The sequence below is a fragment of the Lithobates pipiens genome, unplaced genomic scaffold (assembly GCF_037356315.1).
Source record: "Lithobates pipiens isolate NorthernLeopardFrog02 unplaced genomic scaffold, aLitPip1_a1.2 Scaffold_22, whole genome shotgun sequence".
Lineage (NCBI taxonomy): Eukaryota > Metazoa > Chordata > Amphibia > Anura > Ranidae > Lithobates > Lithobates pipiens.
The window spans coordinates 139,850,444-139,872,082 of record NW_027507784.1 but is presented as its reverse complement, the minus strand read 5'-3'; the positions used below and the strand labels follow the sequence as shown (position 1 = coordinate 139,872,082).

At 41.4% G+C, this 21,639-nt stretch overlaps 1 protein-coding gene across 11 annotated transcripts in view; it reads left to right on the top strand.

Moving 5' to 3' along the window:
* UNC80 (unc-80 subunit of NALCN channel complex) overlaps positions 1-21,639 on the top strand; it is a 318,404-nt gene that overhangs the window by 80,371 nt on the left and 216,394 nt on the right. For 9 of the 11 annotated variants that reach the window (XM_077448370.1, XM_077448371.1, XM_077448364.1 and 6 more), the window contains 3 exons: positions 909-1,081; positions 9,444-9,656; positions 10,203-10,374. In XM_077448370.1, the coding sequence (XP_077304496.1) occupies positions 909-1,081; positions 9,444-9,656; positions 10,203-10,374 (558 nt within the window). The remainder of the gene's footprint in view (positions 1-908; positions 1,082-9,443; positions 9,657-10,202; positions 10,375-21,639) is intronic. The other 2 variants (XM_077448372.1, XM_077448366.1) reach the window with 1 other exon arrangement.

The window sequence follows — 21,639 nt, the reverse complement described above, 5'->3', positions numbered from 1 at the left end:
AGACATGTGAGGATGCCAATTACACCTCCCTTTTGTCTGATACCATATTACTATTTCTGACCCCCAAAAAATGCTTTTCAATAATATACAGCATAGCAAATTGGTTTGTCTAGCATTTCATTGATAGACGGGATAGATACTTTGATTCAGAAAACAAATATATTGTAGGCGAATGCTGCAGTTACTGATCAGTTCAATATACAGTACAGTTCTACTTATTTCACACATGAATTTCCTCATTAGATATGTCTAACATTGCAAAACTGATACGGCTTTGGAAATGTGCATTTGCCTTTAATTAAAGACTATAAGAAAAAGTAGCAAATGGTAGCCTCTTAACAAATATGAACATTATTCAGCAATTGATTGATGAATACTTTAAAATAGCTGAGTTAATAAGCAGATTAGTTTTATCCAATGTTATCCAAATCCTTATGTGCAAACTACAGAGAACAAAAGTTAAATTATTTCTACACTGGTTTAAGCCAAGTTGAATTAGGGATAATGTATTAATTTGCATAAGCTATTCCACACCCTAGCTTTGATCACAAGTGATTACGCAGCTTGTGTTCTGTTGGCTGCAATGCTTTAATTGTATTTATATGTAAACAAATTTTTATTTATGTGCTATTATAAGAAACCACCCAGATTGTGTGGATCCCAGTAGATATGAAAGCTATAATTGTGAATGCAGAGGTGTGTGGAATACCTTGAAAGATCATTGTGTGTACATGTCCCCATAATATGCTGGGTGTTGTGGGTGATGCCACCATGTGCGCTTAGCTTCAGACCACACATTAGATTAGAATTCTGGGGAAATCCAGTGTTTCGGGGTTCAACATTGTCTTTTTTATTTGTGAGATCTTGTGCTCTTCCCCCCTTTTTCCTCCCACCTTTGCATTCTTCAGGATGTCACAGCTATGATGACCAGGGCACAGCTAATCAGGAGGCTGGGAAAAGTAAAAATGTGGTGAATCTGGGAGCCATAAGGCAAGGCATGAAGCGATTCCAGTTCCTCCTCAACTGCTGTGAACCAGGGACTATTCCTGATGCCTCCATCCTGGCTGCAGCTTTAGATTTGGTAAGTGGTCAACTCACGATTTTATTTATCAATGGAAAAAAAAGAAGAGTTCCAGCCAGGATCAAAAAGGGCAGTTATGTGGACAAAAACAACCAAATTGCCAAAGACTGATTGCATTTCATGCAAATTCAAAACTCCATGCAACATTTTTTTTTTTTTAATCAGACAGCAGTAGTTATTTTTTTCCTTTGGATGTCTATTCCAGAAAGTTGTGCTTCACTTAAAGTGTAAAGTTTGATTTTGATGGGATTTATAACTCTGTGACCTTACAGATTTAACCTGTATGCCTTCTGTGTGGTTTTTGCCTCAAACCCAATACTGCCATCCAAGTGACTGCTGGTGGTAGGACAGACGTGAAGTCAGTTGAATGATTAATAGCAAGGAAAGCGTGGCCATAGAAGCACACACAGCTGCTATGGGGCTTGCGGCTGGGGGAGGGCCCATTAGAGAGGCTTTTGAGGAAAACTAAACTGTGAAGTTTCCAGTATAGAAGAGTTGAGATCAGACCTCAGGGTTGTCAGTAGCCACAGATACAGCATTGTGAAGCAAGATGCATTTGCGTATCTGTCTTATGCAGGCCATACACAAATTTTCTTTTCAAAATCAGAAAATTCGTTTTTTTTGTGATCCGATGATGCCACCATTGATTTTCGAAATTCGGCCGACCAAGCCTTCAATTTCACCTCATGTTGCTACAGAAAATAATTTTCTTGGCTGGGAATCTTCTTTTCTCTCCGTAAATTTTCTTTTATCTCCATACATTTTCTTTTATCTCCGTACATTTTCTTTTATCTCCGTACATTTTCTTTTCTTATTATGTTTCTCACACGATTCTCCCATCATTGATTAGAAAATCATTTGTTTTTCTAAAAATTTCCAACATGTCCGATTCCTCAAATTTTATTTCCGCACGAAAATCGGCTGTTGCTGCAGCCCACTAATGGTGCGAAATTCATACGAAAATTCTTAGATACGATTTTCAAAAGAAAATTCTTTCGAAATTCGAACCGTGTATGGCCGGCATTAGCAGTGTAGAAATATTGCAGTCAGAACTTCTGCTACAGCTTAAAATTAACCCTGTATTCCTAATGCAGTCAAAAATCTAAATTTATCCTCAGCTTAAACCTAGCATAGCTTGGTTAGTAGTTTCACAAAAGAATTAAAAAATCTAGAGTTGAGAGATGGTTTTATCAGGGTAATTTGGTTATTATTACTTTTATTGTTACTACAACTATAACTATCTACAGCACTGGCCCCTTGCAGTCTATTATTTAGGTATGCATTTGGCCTCTATGATTATGCCCTGAAAAGGGCAAAACACATTTGAGGAGTCCTGTATAGGTGGAAAACAGGAGCCGAAGCCATCTTTTACTCATCTCATTCACATTTATGCAACAGGGAGTCGGTGTGTCTGTGTGAAGACTGCCACCATTTTGTTGAAATCTACTGGAGCCTGACAAGCTGATTCTGTCTGTCTTGTGCCAGTCTTTTTACATGCTGATATGACTGACACAGGCTTGGGGGGCATTCAAGTGGGACTATTTTCATTGTTTTGAACTGTATACGTTTATACATTTTGTCATGGGTAACAGAGAAAATTAGCTGTGTTTTACCATCAAAACTTTGCTTTGGGGCCCCATGATTCTTAGTTATGACTTTGCAAGAAAACAAAACAAAAGTGTAAAAATAATGTAATACGCAAATTAAATAAATAATAGCTGTAGTTAGAATGCCTATAGAATAAACCATGAGGCCCTTAAAGCTAAACTCCAGACAGATAAAAACAAGCATCTTTTTATTAACATTTTCCTGTTATTTGTAGTGTAGTAAACCTTGTTTTTGACCTCTTGATATTTCTATTGTACAGAAAAACAGCCAAGTAATTAGTTCTGACATTCTACTGTAAAGTTTAAGGCCCAGAAGTGATTATTTTAGGATGCTGGAACAAATATTTAACACAGCATAGAAGCAAGCTTTAACTAAACATCCTTGCTTGTTTGAATAGGTAAAGTGATAAATAGACCCTTTTATGCTAAAGGATTTGATGCTATCTAGATTTTTTTCATTGTTGATTATAGCAATTTGTGGTTATTTTCAGCTTTCCATCGTCTGGTTCATTCCTCTCCATTTGTGATTTGTGTCTGTGTGCTGTGATTCCATTTCTATTCATTCTATCCTCATAGCCTCATATTTGTATTGCCTCTTCTACAAATGGCAGGTAAGAGACATAATTCCAGAGGTTGCAAGCTATTTTTTTTTAATATGAGTGCTACATACATTATTGTAAATATATTGTATTGCAGCTGTAATCAGTTCATTCAACACTCATACCTGCCTTATCCACTTTCAGACCGGACCATTTTGCTGGTAAATGACCAGAGGTCTTTTTACACTTTGGCACTGCGCTGCTTTAACTGGTAATTGCGCGGTCATGCAATGTTGTACCCAAACAAAATTTGCGTCCTTTTCTTCCCACAAATAGAGCTTTCTTTTGATGGTATTTGATTGCCTCTGCGATTTTTATTTTTTGCGATATAAACGTAAAAAGACCGCAAATTTTGAAAAAAAATGATATTTTCTACTTTTTGTTATTAGAAAAATCCAATAAACTCAATTTTAGTCATACATTTAGGACAAAATGTATTCAGCCACATGTCTTTGGTAAAAAAAAAGTCAATAATTGTATATTTATTGGTTTGCGCAAAAGTTGTCACATCTACAAACTAAGGTACGTTTTCTGGAATTTACGCAGCTTTTAGTTTACGACTGCCTATCTCATTTCTTGAGGTGCTAAAATGACAGGGCAGTACAAAACCCCCCCAAATGACCCCATTTTGGAAAGTAGACCCCCTAAGGAAATTGATAAGAGGCATGTTGAGCCCATTGAATATTTTATTTTTTTGCCTCAAGCGATTGAATAATGACAAAAAAAAAATTTTTTTTTTTTTTTTACACAAAGTTGTCACTAAATGATATATTGCTCACACATGCTATGGGCGTATGTGAAATGACACCCCAAAATAAATTCTGCTGCTTCTCCTGAGTACGGGGATACCACATATGTGGGACTTTTTGGGAGCCTAGCCGCGTACAGGGCCCCGAAAACCAAGCACCGCCTTCAGGCTTTCTAAGGGCGTCAATTTTTGATTTCACGCCTCACTACCTATTACAGTTTTGAAGGCCATAAAATGCCAAGATGGCACAAAACCCCCACAAATGACCCCATTTTAGAAAGTAGACACCCCAAGCTATTTGCTGAGAGGCATGTTGAGTCCATGGAATATTTTATATTTTGCCACAAGTTGCGGGAAAATTACAAACTTTTTTTTTTTTTTTTTTTTTTTCACAAAGTTGTCACTAAATGATATATTGCTCATGCATGCCATGGGCATATGTGAAATGACACCCCAAAATAAATTCTGCTGCTTCTCCTGAGTACGGGGATACCACATATGTGGGACTTTTTGGGAGCCTAGCCGCGTACGGGGCCCCGAAAACCAAGCACCGCCTTCAGGCTTTCTAAGGGCGTAATTTTTTGAGTTCACTTCTCACTACCTATTACAGTTTTGAAGGCCATAAAATGCCAAGATGGCACAAAACCCCCACAAATGACCCCATTTTAGAAAGTAGACACCCCAAGCTATTTGCTGAGAGGCATGTTGAGTCCATGGAATATTTTATATTTTGCCACAAGTTGCGGGAAAATTACAAACTTTTTTTTTTTTTCACAAAGTTGTCACTAAATGATATATTGCTCACGCATGCCATGGGCATATGTGAAATGACACCCCAAAATAAATTCTGCTGCTTCTCCTGAGTACGGGGATACCACATATGTGGGACTTTTTGGGAGCCTAGCCGCGTACGGGGCCCCAAAAACCAAGCACCGCCTTCAGGCTTTCTAAGGGCGTTACAGTTTTGAAGGCCATAAAATGCCAAGATGGCACAAACCCCCCCCCCCCAAATGACCCCATTTTAGAAAGTAGACACCCCTAAATTTAGGGGTACACTAGTGAGACTAGGTAATAAATGGCGGGTGCCCTGAAACTATAAAAAAATAACTAACCAACCAGCGTCACCTGTAACAGTTATATGGTGATCACTGGTGAAAGGGTTAACTAGGGGGCAATCAGGGGGCTTTATGCGGTAGTATATGGGGGTCCCTGGCGCTATAAAAAGCTGCGGCGAACCTAAATACCTACCTGCCTAACTAGCGTCACCTGTGACACTAATACAGCGATCAGAAAAACGATCGCTTATTAGGCTGGGTTCACACTGGAGCGATGCGGGAACGCCACGAATGCGCGGCGGGTTCCCGCATCGCATGCCTCCCGGCGGCAGTTCACACTGCCCTATGCGAACTGCTGGGAGTGTCAGTGAAATGTTAATGACACCCCCAGATCAGTTCGCATATCGCAGTGCGATCTGCAAACTTGGATCGCATGGTGTGAACACCCATGCGATCCGATTCTGCTGCGGACCAAAAAAAGGGTCCCGTGCGAGTTTGCGGCGGGTGCGACACGAATTCAGCCATACTATCTGTATAGCTGAACTCGAATCGCACAGAGATCGGATGTGATTTGCACTGCAGTGCGGTGCGAATCACATCCGTTCTCATAAACCGCTGCAATGTGAACCCAGCCTTAGTGACACTGGCGACGGGGGGTGATCACGGGGTTAAACCTTTATTGGGGGGGTTAGGGGGGTACCTTAGAACTAAAGGGGGCTAACCCTAACTGCCCTAACAGTTATTAGTCACAAATGACACCTGCCGGGTGATCAGGGGGTTAAACCTTTATTAGGTAATAAATGGCGGGTGCCCTGAAACTATAAAAAAATAACTAACCAACCAGCGTCACCTGTAACAGTTATATGGTGATCACTGGTGAAAGGGTTAACTAGGGGGCAATCAGGGGGCTTTATGCGGTAGTATATGGGGGTCCCTAGCGCTATAAAAAGCTGCGGCGAACCTAAATACCTACCTGCCTAACTAGCGTCACCTGTGACACTAATACGGCGATCAGAAAAATGATCGCTTATTAGGCTGGGTTCACACTGGAGCGATGCGGAAACGCCGCGAATCCGCGGCGGGTTCCCGCATCGCATGCCTCCCGGCGGCAGTTCACACTGCCCTATGCGAACTGCTGGGAGTGTCAGTGAAATGTTACTGACACCCCCAGATCAGTTCGCATATCGCAGTGCGATCTGCAAACTCGGATCGCATGGTGTGAACACCCATGCGATCCGATTCTGCTGCGGGCCAAAAAAAGGGTCCCGTGCGAATTTGCGGCGGGTGCGGCGGGTGTGGCGGGTGCGGCGGGTGCGGCGAATGGCTGAACTCGAATCGCACAGAGATCGGATGTGATTTGCACTGCAGTGCGGTGCGAATCACATTCGTTCTCATAAACCGCTGCAATGTGAACCCAGCCTTAGTGACACTGGCGACGGGGGGTGATCACGGGGTTAAACCTTTATTGGGGGGGTTAGGGGGGTACATTAGAACTAAAGGGGGCTAACCCTAACTGCCCTAACAGTTATTACAGTCACAAATGACACCAATGCAAAAAAAAAAAAAAAAAAAAAAAAAAAATGACATTGGTGTCACTGTGACTGGGGGGCAGGGGTAATTGGGGGGGTGATCGGGGGGTAAAGGGGGGGTGTGAGTGTGCCTGGCATGTTCTACTGTGTGTGGGATGTGTTGGTGCAACTCACTGATCCGCTCTCCTCCGTGTCGGAACGAAAAATACCGACACGGAGGAGAGAATACATCACTTCCTCTCCTGTGTTTACATTACAGGAGAGGAAGTGATGTCACCGGGGATTTCCATTCGTCGGGAGCGATCGCGAGGGGGTGGCCATGAATGAATGGCCGTCCCCTCGTCCGGGATCGCTCCCGAACGAAAACCGACCGCCGCAGGCACCGGGCGGGGGCCCGATCGGGCCCCCGACCCGCGGGAGGCAAAGGACGTACATATATGTGCTTATGCCTGCCCGTGCCATTCTGATGACGTACATCGGCGTGAGGCGGTCGGCAAGTGGTTATACAACATGTAAGTTATTTTCAAACCGATTAATATTTAAATGTTTTCATTGTTTGAATTTTAGCTTTGTATGAGTAAAACGTGCTTAAAACCAATTTTTTTGTGCTATGTTCTCACTTTATTAGTTCATCTAAAACGAATATTTAATTTTAGGGAGATATTAACAGATTACTTCTCCTACCGGATTTTATTTCTTGGAGGCCTTATCCTCTTTAATTTCTAATTACAAAATATCCCCCTAACCATACAGCCTAGCAGCTAATGCAATCAAGGGCCAATGACATTCTTTCTGCAGCTTTCTTTGTGATGTTCAGCTATCAAAAATCCAACACAGTCTCCAGTCTCATAATTATGACAGCCTATCTGAAGAGAAAATAGCTTTTTTGTTGATGTCCTGGCATGGTGGTTTGTGCTGAGATCTTGGCACCTGACAATCTGCGCTATGTAAACTGACTCCAAATGGGAATCTGATCCTCAAGCTCACCCTAAGGCCGCGTACACACGCGCGGACTGTTCGCCCAACTTTGTCCGTCCAACAGTTTCGGCAAACAGTCCGCTCAAACTTAGCATGGACGGACATGGCCACACACGACGGACGAACAGTTTGCTGAAACCGTGCGCGATGACGTGAACGGCACGTACGACGGGACGAAAAATACGACGTCCTATACACTGCATTATAGCTTTCGGCGTGAAAATCCTTTCTGAGCATGTGCGCAACTTTGTTTGACGAACAAGCCTACACACGGGCGGACTGTTCGCTCAAACAAGGTTTCAGCGGACAGTTTTTCGGAAATTCCGAAAAACCTTGTCCGTCCAACTGTCCGCTGAAACTGTCCGCTGAAAGCCCACACACGAGCGGACTGTCCGCCCAAACACTGTTCAGCGGACAAAGTTGGGCGAACAGTCCGCCCGTGTGTACGCGGCCTAACATTTAACTCTCTTCTTGCTCAACTACCTAAGCTTATCTCAAACCCTAGATCAGCCTGTCTCATTATATAAAGAAAATATTGTTATTAATAATAACAATAGTAGTAAAAAATAAAATACAATAAAAAGTATACTGTCATTACACTCTGGTGTCAATGCGGATACGAGAGCAATCTACGAATGCTCACTTGTCAAGGAACCGTTAGCAACAAGTAAGGGATGCTCTTGATGAACCCTAATACTTTACAAACCATCTAAAACTTAAACTCTAAGCTAACCCTGAACCCATCCTTTAACTTGAAACATTTAGATATTACCTTATCCTTACCCTAACCCTGAAAATGAACTCTTAACATCTTACTTTCTCTTAATGCCTTAAAACCTAAAGCAGAGCTTCACACACTTGTTTGCTTCCCACCCCCCCCCCCCCCTTTCGCTTCCACATTTGGCACCTTTTGGGGGGGAGGGGGTTTTGACAGGTACCCGCTTCCACTTGCAAGTGACTTCACTGAAGTTACCGGGAAGTTCGGCCCCCCTCTTTCTTCCACCACCACCGGACCATTCACAAAGCGCAGCTCACTTCATACATGTCCAGTAGGGAGCCGTGAAGCTTCACTGCTGGATTTCCTTACAAGAAATGGCAGCGGCAGCACCTGAGTTAACCTCTGAAAAAAACATACTTAATTCTTTTTTGCCAAAGCATCAGGCTATTCAGCAACAAAGGTCAAATTAATTCAAAGAGAGGGTTATACAGTTTACAGGGATGTCTGTTTTTAGAGAAATAAAATCTAAAGGTCTTGAATTTTGGTTTACTTCAATTTAAAGGGGTTGTAAACCCTCATGATTTTTTACCTTAATGCATTACATGCCTTAAGGTGAAAAACCTTTTGTGCTGCAGCACCCCCCCCCCCAGACCCCCCCCCCCCCCTTTTTCTTACCTGAGCCCAATTGTTCCATTGACTGGGACTAGCTGTCTCGGGTCCTCATTGGATAGATTGATAGCAGCAGGAGCCATTGGCTGTCATTGCTGTCAATCAAATCCAGTGACACGGGAGCCAGGGGTGGGCCAAGTCCTGCTGTCTGTGTCAATGGACGCAGCAGCAGGACGCAAGAACATGCCGGCACGAGTGGAGGAGCCAGAAGCGCCATGGGGGGACCCCAGAAAAGGAGGATCGGGGGCCACTCTGTGCAAAACCCTTGCACAGTGGAGGTAAGTATAACATGTTTGTTATTTAAAAAAAAAAAAAACTAAGCTTTACAATCACTTTAAGCATTACAGCTCCATAAATCATGTAATAAATTCTAATTTTATAATTCTTTAATTAAAATTCTACAACCTTTCATATTGTTTACAGATTTGTATATTATTTTTTTCTCTTTTTGTATGGTAGGAGGCTCCTGTGGTGGCAAGAGCTGCCCTCTTCTTGGAGTGTGCACGCTTTGTGCATCGGTGTAATCGTGGAAACTGGCCAGAATGGATGAAAGGACATCATGTTAATATTGCCAAAAAAGGCCTTTCTCGTGGTCGTTCTCCTATAGTGGGAAACAAACGCAATCAGAAGCTGCAATGGAATGCAGCCAAGCTCTTCTACCAGTGGGGAGATGTAAGTTGACTTCATGGTTGAGCTCTGCAGACTTCTAGAGCTGGTATGATGTAGTCATTTTACAAAATGACGCATGATGCAATTCATACACTCATCAGTGAGTGTGGAACTGGAATATGAGATTTCAGTTACCCAGACAAAGAAGTCCCAAGGTTAGCACAAACAACAAGGTCCTGGTAGATTCAATTGCTTCATGGTCACTGAGGAAAATAATGACTAAATGTTAGTAACCACCTATAGAACTAGTCAGAAGCCTAAGTAATTGTGCTATGCATGAGGGTATGATAATTTTATGATATCATTTAGCTGATGGCATTACATCTGCTCCATGTGATGGTGAAGAGGAAAGGGCAACCAATGCCATGCTTTCTTTTTTAATTCAGGATGCAAAGAGCATAAATTAAACCTATATGGAAGTGAGTAAATGCTGTTTATTTTCAGGCAATGGATGGCAGTGCAATTAATCAAATCATGGTGAAAATATTTTCTAAATAGTAGGCTCATGGCCTTCAAATTACTACATACATAATATTAATGTTATTTCAGGTAATAGGTGCCCGCCTTAATGAGGTTTGTCACAGCGAAAGTGAAAGTCCAGCCAATCTGCTAGGTCTTATCTATGATGAAGAAACCAAGAGAAGGCTGAGAAAAGAGGATGAGGAAGAAGACTTTTTAGATGACAGTAAGGAGAATCCCTTTACTACAAGAAACCCTGCTTGTAAGGAACTCTGCTTTAGGAGCACTCTATTTCTTTTTTTCTCTTGATAATTCTTGCTTGGATATTTCAGACAGGTTTATCACCTGTTCCTTGTTTCTCATATCAGATCGGCCAACAGTGTTTTTTATACCAAGTCAGGAAGTTTAAAGGATAACACTCATCCTTTATACTTCAAATTGTCAAGTCAAGTCCTGACCTTGTGTAAAGAGCTTGCTATGGCTGGATCATCCTGAGTGACCAAGATGCAGGTGGCAATCCTACACCGAGGCTGTATGCACAGAACTCTTTGCACGTGCCTTTGGTAGACAGAGTAATAGAGGCCCCCAAAGTTACTCCTTGGATATCAGACTGAGGTAAAGTTTTCTAAACTCTCATATCTATCTGTGCTGATCTTCAAGTATATTATGGTAAAACTGGAAATTGTTGGGTTTTTAGCATTTCATTACAAAAGTAACAACAGCAACAAAACAAAATCAGAAACAGGCAAAACATGTTTTTTTTTTAGTTTGACCATACCAGCTTGGATCAATGTCCGTGTCATAACAATAATACCACAGTAAAATACAAAATAAGAAATATAATTATTGGATCTATGCATCCCGACACATTTTAAGCATACCCAACAATCTCTAGACTAAAGAAAATGAAAATTAGCATTGGTTTTAAAGATGAATATGCCCAGTAATTCTATTGGAGAACTACATAGCATTGCTCTATGATGTCTCTGTGATCTTTATTTCTTTAGCTGAAATGGAATAAAGATTACAATGTAAATTATTCATAGCTTCTGCATCCCCTAACCTAAAGTGCAGCATCTGTTTGTGTCCAGATGGGTCTATACCATGTGCCTTATTGCTCTGTGGAAAATACTACGTTATATGTCTTTAAGGCTCTTTCTGTGCAGTCTGTCTCCATATATTTCCAAGGCATTATGATCTAAATTATATAAATTAAAATAGAAATGTTTGACAGTCAGGTCATTTTCCCCTAAATACCAAAACCACAAATGTAAGCAAAAACATCCAAGATACAAACTAATAGAAATTGTATTGTCTTATTACTTACATTGGTTCTATTTAAATACCTCACCACTGAAGCATATCTACAAATAATGCCTTGGCCATATGTGTGCAAATTTTAATGCTTCTAACTAGAAAATGCCAACATGTTAAACATTTTCTAGTTGGCAGCGATTTCTAGATAAAATTATTATACGGCTTTTGCAATGTTAAAACCTAAGGGTTGTGCTTACTTTAACTGGCAACTAACCTTATACTATTAAACTAAAACAGCAGACAACATGATAAAGTCACTGTGTATGAACCAGATGTTTTTTTGTGTTTTATACATTCATTCAAGGTTTAAAAAACACTTAATTAGTAAAGAAATATAAAATACAGTGCGATGGGTGATTCACATTTTGGAGTCATTTTTACTTTAGTAACTACTAATTGATATTTAATTTAGGCTTTAAAATAAAAATAAATAGAAATTATTTGAGCTACTAGTGGTTAGTCAAAATTAGCATACTTGTTTTGTAATGTTGAAGGACATTTCACTGCTTATCCAGTTAGCATCTTAAGCTGGATGAGTAGTAAAACGTACTTCTGTTTTTTTTGTCTACATATAAAAACAAAGCTCATTCATTTTGAAAATATTACATTCATGTTAAAGGTTAAGCTGGCTATTATGGTACATAACATTTGGACATATATGGATCAGCCAACAATCTTACAGTGGGGGGAAATTTAAAACTGGAGCAGCTGTGCATGGCAACCAATCAGCTTTCATCTTCAGCTTGTTCAGTTAAGATTTGAAAATGAAAAATAGAAGCTGATTGGTTGCTATACATATTTTTTTAGATTCTGTCTGCTCCAGCTTTGATAAATTTAGCTGAAGGTCTCTTAGGCCAGTTTCTTCACTTAACATGAGAGTGCTAGTTACAAGTGGGTTCTTTAAGAGGAAGTCTCTCAAAGGTTAAAGGAATTCCTATATTAGAGAGTTGACATACAGTGGTGTGAAAAAGTGTTTGCCCCCTTCCTCATTTCCTGTTCCTTTGCATGTTTGTCACACTTAAGTGTTTCGGAACATCAAACCAATTTAAACAATAGTCAAGGACAACACAAGTAAACACAAAATGCAATTTGTAAATGAAGGTGTTTATTATTAAAGGTGAAAAAAAATCCAAACCACCATGGCCCTGTGTGAAAAAGTGATTGCCCCCTAAACCTAATAACTGGTTGGGCCACCCTTAGCAGCAACAACTGCAACCAAGCGTTTGCGATAACGTGCAATGAGGCTTTTACAGCGTCCTGGAGGAATTTTGGCCCACTCATCTTTGCAGAATTGTCCTAATTCAGTTACATTAGAGGGTTTTCGAGCATGAACGGCCTTTTTAAGGTCATACCACAACATCTCAATAGGATTCAGGTCAGGACTTTGGCTAGGCCACTCCAAAGTCTTCATTTTGTTTTTCTTCAGCCATTCGGTGGTGGACTTGCTGGTGTGTTTAGGATCATTGTCCTGCTGCAGAACCCAAGTTCGTTTCAGCTTGAGTACACGAACAGATGGTCGGACATTCTCCTTCAGGATCTCTTGGTAGACAGCAGAATTCATAGTTCCTTTTATCACGGCAAGTCTTCCAGGTCCTGAAGCAGCAAAACAGCCCCAGACCATCACACTACCACCACCATATTTTACTGTTGGTATAATGTTGTTTTTATGAAATGCAGTGTTCCTTCTACGCCAGATATACTTGGACACACACCTTCCAAAGAGTTCCACTTTTGTCTCATCGGTCCACAGAATGTTGTCCCAAAAGTCTTGGGGATCATCAAGATGTGTTGTGGAGAAATTGAGACGAGCTTTGATGTTCTTTTTGCTCAGCAGTGGTTTTCTCCTTGGAACTCTGCCATGCAGGCCATTTTTGCCCAGTCTTTTCCTGATGGTGGAGGCATGAACGCTGACCTTAACTGAGGCAAGTGAGGCCTGCAGTTCCTTGGACTTTGTTGTGGGGTCTTTTGTGACCTCTTGGATGAGTTGTCGCTGCGCGCTTGGGGTAATTTTGGGCGGCCGGCCACTCCTGGGAAGGTTCACCACTGTTCCATGTCTTCGCCATTTGTGGATAATGGCTCTCACTGTGGTTCGCTGGATTCCCAAAGCTTTGGAAACGGCTTTATAACCCTTTCCAGACTGATAGATCTCAATTACTTTCTTTCTCAATTGTTCCTGAATTTCTTTGGGTCTCGGCATGATGTGTAGCTTTTAAGGATCTTCTGGTGGACCTTACTGTGTCAAGCAGCTCCTATTTAAGTGATGCCTTGATTGTGAACAGGTGTGGCAATAATCAGGCCTGGGTGTGGCTAGAGAAATTGAACTCAGGTGTGGACAACCACAGTTATAGTATGTTTTAACAAGGGGGGCAATCACTTTTTCACACAGGGCCATGATGGTTTGGATTTTTTTTCACCTTTAATAATAAACACCTTCATTTACAAATTGCATTTTGTGTTTACTTGTGTTGTCCTTGACTATTGTTTAAATTGGTTTGATGTTCCGAAACACTTAAGTGTGACAAACATGCAAAGGAACAGGAAATGAGGAAGGGGGCAAACACTTTTTCACACCACTGTAAGAACAAGGCTTCCCCATAGAGGATTTAGGATTTGACAGGCAGGTAGGGGAGGAGGACAGAGGGAGACACAACAGAAGAGCTGCAGATAGCAGTGTATGACAGAGGCAGGGCTCAGCAGCCTTGATATATATCATGGTCAGTTACAGGGGGGGAAGTAGAAACTGGCAGGATCAGCCAAGTATTTCAGGTGATACAGGGGGCTAAATGACGCAGCACAAACACTGTGCTGTATAACAAATGTTTTAAAGCTGAACTTCAAGAATAATAAAGCACAGTTTAATCGAGTGACAGATTATTTAAACATGTATTATAGGCACATTTATGTAGAACTAACCTAAGTATCTGCATCTATCTTAATATCAGCCTCCTATAAACCTCTTCACAGCACTTAAACTGAGAAAAGGGAGGGTTGACACTGGTAGACCGTTACATGCTTTAGGATAGAGGGATGGAAGAGCAAGAGAGATGACTTTTTAAGTGTAATACTGTTCCTTTATTGCCCAATCCCAGGATGGTGTGGGTTCTAGACAAGGCTATATTTCATAACTGCAGAATTATCTTCAGTAGTTTCTAGGATCTGGCTTGCTTTTATGAAGGCTTCTTAGCCGAAACGCGTCAGTTGTACCCGTGTACCCATGTAACAAAATAAAGGACTTTTATTCAAGAGCATCCAAGCCACCAGCCCTTTTCTGATTCAAGATCTGGCTTGGTTGTCTGGTAGGAACGCCTGCATGAAAAGACTGTCTGAACAGCATTTCAAATATTTTGGCAGGTAAAATAGATAATAGTTATTAATTGAATGTTGTATTTAGCTGTGTGTTTGGAGTTCACTTTTAATTACTTACTTCCAACCACCTCATTTGAAATCAATAAACAGTCACCTGTGTAGATCTGGGTTTATTTTGCTAATAATCAATATTTATATCACCTGGAAGGAGAAATAAACTGTTACAAACTTTGTTACTCTTAGAAGAACCAAAACATCTGGATCATACATAAAGAACTAAAAGAGAATGTTGCACGTCTGTGACAAAAATGATACAATTTTGTTCAAGTTAAAGTGACCATTTTATGCCGGTTATGTTGTCCATGTAATGGCTTTTTATGTTTTTTAATCATGTGATGTGTATGTGGGAATATTTGTATTATCAGATGTGCAACCGGATCAAATATAAGAAAAAATATAGTATAGTAATTTTTTAAAAGGCAATTGATTATTATAAATTTGAATCAGTATGTTATAGTATATTTTGCAAATTCTCCATTTTATATGTTTTTTTTCTGGAGAAATAATTTGGACTGTTAAATATGGGCAACCTGATGAGTAAATCATCTTGCCTTGTTTTATACTCTGGTTACACCTTTCTGACTGATTAACATTGCTTTCTTTTCTAGCTATAGTATATTGCATGCATCTTACATGCTGATTATTATATGGTCTTTGCATGCATTCTATTGAAACATGTTGAGAATTCTGCCTATTTTAATAGTTTCTTAATAGTAAAATATCTAAAAGTATTCGTTAATGGCATATTACAGAATAGTGGAGGATATCACAATATTATATAAAATACACATATAAATAAATGTTACATGCATCATATAGAGAAAGAAGACAAATCATTAAGACACTTGACATTTTTTAGGCCATTGTACTTAACTTATGTACTCGACAAGAGCACAACACCAGCCATAGAGTAGATGAGGGTTAGAACATCTGTTAGATTTGGATGCTGTTTCTGTCCCTGTTGGGGAGATTTTCCTCTCTTCTTTTGTCATGTTATCAGTACAAGTAGTGGGGTGGCAAATAACAAATTAAGGCACAAAAATAAATTACTCCATCTCTTTTTAGTAGAGTGGAGTGTGACAACCTTCTGTCAGGTCACTTCCTGTCCTGGTGGCAGTCGATGTTTTAAGGTGTCACAGGCTGTCACTGATACAGGAAGTGAGGGCAAACCTTCCCAATGGGAAAATTAAAGTCGGCTATAGATGGTTTGAATCTCGGCCTGTTCAGCAATGGCCAGCCGAGATTCAAACCATGTATAGGTAGGCTGAATGTACCCAAGTTGATTGATCAATCAACTTGGGTACAATCAGCCTGTTGGATTTTTACATGCAATTATTGCTAGTAGCTCTTATAGACACTAGCAGCAATCACTGTGTTCTCCTGGCTTCCCCTGTCCCCCAATACAATGGCTCCATGGGAGGGATTCCCCATCAACACTGACTGTGTTGATGGGGGAACTGAGCAAAATTATTTCTGTCTATGGCCAGCTTAACTGTATTAAAACCTGTTAGAGGTACTGGGTTCTACCCACAACAAAGTTGCAAAAACAAAAGCTGGGCATTGATACTCATTAATAAGAATGGCAGTGACTATGGTAAGTTATCCGGATAGAGTAGCCTTACACAGTGGGGAAAAGGGTCGCACTTGCGACAGGGTCCGCCACTGTGGGGGGGAGGGGATCAAGATTTAGCATCACCCCCTGCACTTTTGGCTAGCCGTTCACACGCAGTGGTGGGGTAATTAGCAGCTCTGTGGTGCCCACTACATCTCCCCCTGCCCCTCTGTCTAGCAGTTCACTCTATACAGTGGAGAGGGGAGGGGCCTCTGACCCAGGCAGGTATCGGCTTCAGTGCACAAGCAGAACGACTCACTTGTGTACTGAAGCAGGTGCCTGTCCGGGTCAGAGGCCCCTCCAATGTATAGCTGAGCTGCTGGCCGGAGAGGCAGAGGGAGATGCTGCTGGCACCAAAGACCTGCCAATAAATATGTGCAGGTAGAGTAGCAATTGGGGGACCAGGATACTGAAAGTACACTGTTGTGTGTTTTTGGAGGGTGGTAGGGTACAGAGAATTGCTGGGGGTTGGAGGTGTGCTGATGGGGTTGGAGATACAGAGATGTGCAAGTGGGTACAAAGATAAGTTAGGGGTGTGGGGGGTGAAAAGATGTGCAGTGGCATTCATAGATGTGCTGGTGGGTACAAAAGCATGTTGGTGGTTACAAAGGCTTGCTGTGGTGTACAATGGTGTGCTGGAGGGTAACATAGAATGCTGGGAGATGTGTGGGTGGGGTACGGAGGTGTGGGGGGTGCAGAGATGTGCGGCAGAGTGCATAGAGGTGTTGAGGTATGCTGGGGAATACAGAGGATGCTGGGAGGTGTATGTAGGGGAGGTGTGTTGGGGGTTGCAAAGGCCTGCTGGGTGTATAGAGGCATACCGGGGGATAAAGAGAATTCTAGGAGGTGCAAAGGTGTGTGGGGGGTGCAGAGGTGTGCTGGAGGTGGGGGGGGGGAGATAGAGGCTGCTGGGAGGTGCAGATGTGTGTGTAGGAGGTGCAGTGATGGGCAAAATGGGTACAAAAGTGTGCTGGGAGTACAAAGGTATGCTAGGGGTACAGGGGTGATTTGGGAGGTACAGAGATGTGTGAGGGGTATGGAGGAGTGCTGAGGGGTACAGAGGCATAGAGATATGCAAAGGGGTATTGCATTGTGTGGCTTTGGTAGAACCACTCCCATTTTAAATGGTAAACAGGACAAGAAAAAGGGTATAAATCTCCCTAATGGAGTCACAGACAGCAATAGACACCATATAGGTTTCTAATCCCTCTTCAATCTGCTTTTAGTTATACATTAAAGTAGATCTCTAGGTAAAACCTTCTTTCATACTCCCTGCCAGTTTGTTGGGTTTTTTTGCCATCGAATTGAGGAGATTTGCCTTCACTTACTGTCATATAGCCAAAACAAGAAGTGAGAAGAAATCCCTGCAAAATTTCGGAATCCCTTGGGGCCCCCAGGTCACCAGAACTAGTGCCCCCATTGGAAGATTTCCCTAATATTACTTTTCTGGGGACGGACTCAAATTTGTGATTTTCTTTCACTTTCAGTGATAGTGGTAAACAGGACAAATAGAGGGGGTAAATTTCCTTAAAGCGGAAGTAAACCCATCGATTTGATAGTTTCAAAAAAAAGTTAACATTCCCATCATGTCGGAAATGCTAGCTGTCACATTTGATTGTGCTCTCAACCAAATTGTCAAACCAACCAATGTCTGGTTTCATAACGGATCACATGTGCAGCATCATGGCAGTTGCAGATTAAACAGTGGCCAAAATGGCAGCTTCCTAGGCTGAAAATGATAGGAGGGTTTACTTCCACTTTAACAGGGGTACAGACAGCAATAACAACATCATAGGTTGTTCTTATCCCTCACCAAATGTTGCCTTGTTTATAATATTTTAATATTTTCCAATTCTCTTTGGAGAGTGCATTTTAGTGTTAGAAGTGTTAAGGTGAAGGTGTTATTTGGAAGCAGTGGGAGGGGAGTCTGGGCATACACTGTGTGAGAGCTGATTGGAGGAAAGGCACACTCCCACCCCCCCCCCCCCCCTCCACCCCCTCAACATAGGCAGAGGAACGAAGAAACTTGCAGAGCTGTGCTGTGAAAAGGCAGCTTCTTTTATCTCCTGTGTCGGAGAGCTTGTCTGAAGTTATTATGCCGATAACAGAGGAACGAAGCAGAAGAAAGACACGGGACGTAGGGCTTTGAGAGAGATAAGTAAACACTACAGATTTATGTGCATACGTCAGATTTTAATGAATGGGGTTTACATCCACTTTAATTAAGGAACCTAACACAGTGCTGTAAGTGACAGCACTATTAGTTGTTTGTTTCTTTTATAAGTGGCTTTGTAAGGGGGATATCTGAGGAGCGTTTTGGCTCTTTCTCATATAGCAAGCAAAAAACAACCCAACGTGGTGCCTAGCATTTATGATCATGCTAAGAAAATGCAAATGTACAAACGCTGGAAGGCCTGAACATAAGAAGGTTGAATTTCTGAATTTTAATTCAAGAATCAACCATAGGACAATGTTATCATTACATCTTTGTCTTATAATTAAGGCAGTTTCTCAACATGTTTTAAATTTTCAGGACATATCTGACAGACTGTTCAATTATGGATTCTTATGAGCATCAATTTTTTTACATTTGAGAAAAAAATGTAATACCCATAATTGCGCAGATATTGTCTTGATGCACACTATATAATGTAAATATATTCGTAAATGTTCAGTGTCTGCAATGCCATACTCTTCCCTCATTATTTGGCATCTATTCTAATTTCACCCCTTGACTTTATTTATTTTTTATTCTTTCAGGTTGGTGTTTTCTTTTGTTCATTTTTTATTTCTCATACCTGCATCCTTTACATCTTTGCCTCCTCATAGTTTCACAGTGAAAAACTGCACTCGGACAAAAGTCTGATGTGTAGCTATAGCACAGCGGTCAACCCAGTGAGCGACCCCTGTGAATCATAAAGCAAGAAAGCAGATGCTGATTTAATCCTCCATGTAGCTGAAATTCTAAGGTCATGTGGCGGCATTAAATCAAATCCGTACATTTTGGAGCTGACATCTAATATAATGGTTAGGAAGGGATGACAGAGCAGACATTTCAACCTACCAGAAATCATTCATCATTCAGGTCACGCTCTGTACTGTGTTCCAAAACTGTCTTTATATAGCAAGTTTGAAGCTGAATGCCAGGCACAAAATCTCATTAATATATATGCTTTCATAACCACAAAAGAAATAGAAACACCTTTGCCTTTGCAAATCCAGTTATTATTTTGTAAATGTATCAGTGATATCATGACTGTGCTGCACATCCTCACAGCCTGTGAGGAGCAGTGGAAGGTAGGTACCCAACAGGCCCCACCATGGACTGCCTGCAGAAAACGAAAGGAGGGGGCATATACAAGTCTTACCAATGTACACAAGGAGAGAGAGCGGCAGTGACTTTATTAGTGGTCTTTATTACAGGAAGCTCCCACACAAAGGCAAAAATTCACCCTCGATTACTGCACAGATCTGAAAGAAATAAATTGAGCACACCAAGATTCAAGTAAGAATGCATGTGCTTCTGGTACTTAGGCAATATTTGCTTAACCCTGAGTTTAACTTTGAACACCAATCACTAAACAATAGTTGAAATCGGTTCCAGAAAGTGGCATTAATAGCACTTCACTTTGTTGTAGATAAGGTAGAGAAAGGTTTGAGCTTGTGTCAATATTTTCTGTGTCCTCAAGGGGGAAATTACCCCTCAGTACCTCTCATGTGACCACACAAGAAGTTGGAGGAAACTGCCCCTGATGGACACAGTAAAAACTGACAGGGGTCCATTTGTTACTGTGCCCCAAGCTCTCCAATGGGGACACCAGCAGTGCAAAAAAGAACAAACAATATTTGTAACTTTTTCCATTCAGTCCATAATTAATAAAAAAGGTTTTGGCTTTACATTTCAGTCCTGTAAACTAAAGCACTCCTGCACATTTGTGTTTTTACCTTAATGCATTACCTGCATTGAGGTAAAAACCTTTCACTAGCAGCCCCCCCCCCCATTTCTTACTGTACATTGATCCAGCGATGTACCCATCTGTCTTCACGTGTGCCCCTGCAGCACTTGACATGCTATGGGGGGGCTCTTTCAGGAGAGGAGGAGCAGACAGAGCCAGTGGAGGACTCCAGAAAGCAGGTAAGGGGCCGCTCTGTGCAATATCCTTGCACAGAGCAGGTATGTATAAACCTCTTTTTTCATTTTAGGTTTAAAAAAAAAAACTTTAATATCACTTTAAGTGACATTGGCTTTAAGGTAGACGTAACGCGGAGTTCTAACCTAAAGTGGAACATCTGTCTATCTGCTTCCTCCCCCCCTCCGGTGCCACATTTGGCACCTTTTGGGGGGGGGGGGGGGGGGTACCTGTTTTTGACAGGTACCCTTCCCCAGTTCTGGGAGACTGTGCCTATGCGCCGTTCCTCAGAAGTTTGGCCCTCCTCCTCCTTCCTCCACCACTTGGCCAGTTAGAAAGTGCAGCGCGCTTCTTGCATGCGCAGTAGGGAACTGGCTGTGAAGCCGAAAGGCTTCACTGCTGGTTTCAGTTACCAGGAATGGTGGAGGCAGCACCGAAGAGCCGATCCGAAGATCGGTTGGGGTGCAGACATCGCAGACTCCCCGGACAGGTAGGTGTCCATATATTAAAAGTCAGCACCTACATTATTTGTGACTGATGACTTTTTTTTCTCCAGGCTGGAGCTCCTCTTAAAGTAAACCTTACTCCATTTTCACCTTTTAAAAATAAAATTCCCGCTTGAGGTCTGATACCTCAGTACAATTGTTAGCCTGAAAGTCTCTTCCTTGCCCTTCTCTGATTTAGTTTAAATTTTCTGCTAACTTTTTTTAACCTGACTCCATGGCTCATTCCTGCCAGCTGCCTGTATATTGTCCTGCAATGCAGATTCACTAGTCTGTAAGGGCTGTATACCAGAGTCTTTTACTTTTGAAAGATACTTTCTTTTATACTTTATTTTAGGTTCAGTTTAATCCAGCTCAAGCAGTCTATAGAAAAATAGCTTATAGGGTTAGCTGAACTTGCTAACATGGTCCTTTTATCATCTTGTACTGCATATTGAACCATTCCATGAACAACTATCTTGACACAGTCCTACAGTGAAAGTTAACCAGGACACAGGTCCTTCACTACTTTAGCCCTTTCACTGGAGATTTTGCCGATATCCTGCTGCGTATTTGGCCTACCTATTTATAAAACAAAAATATGATTTTAATCACCATTT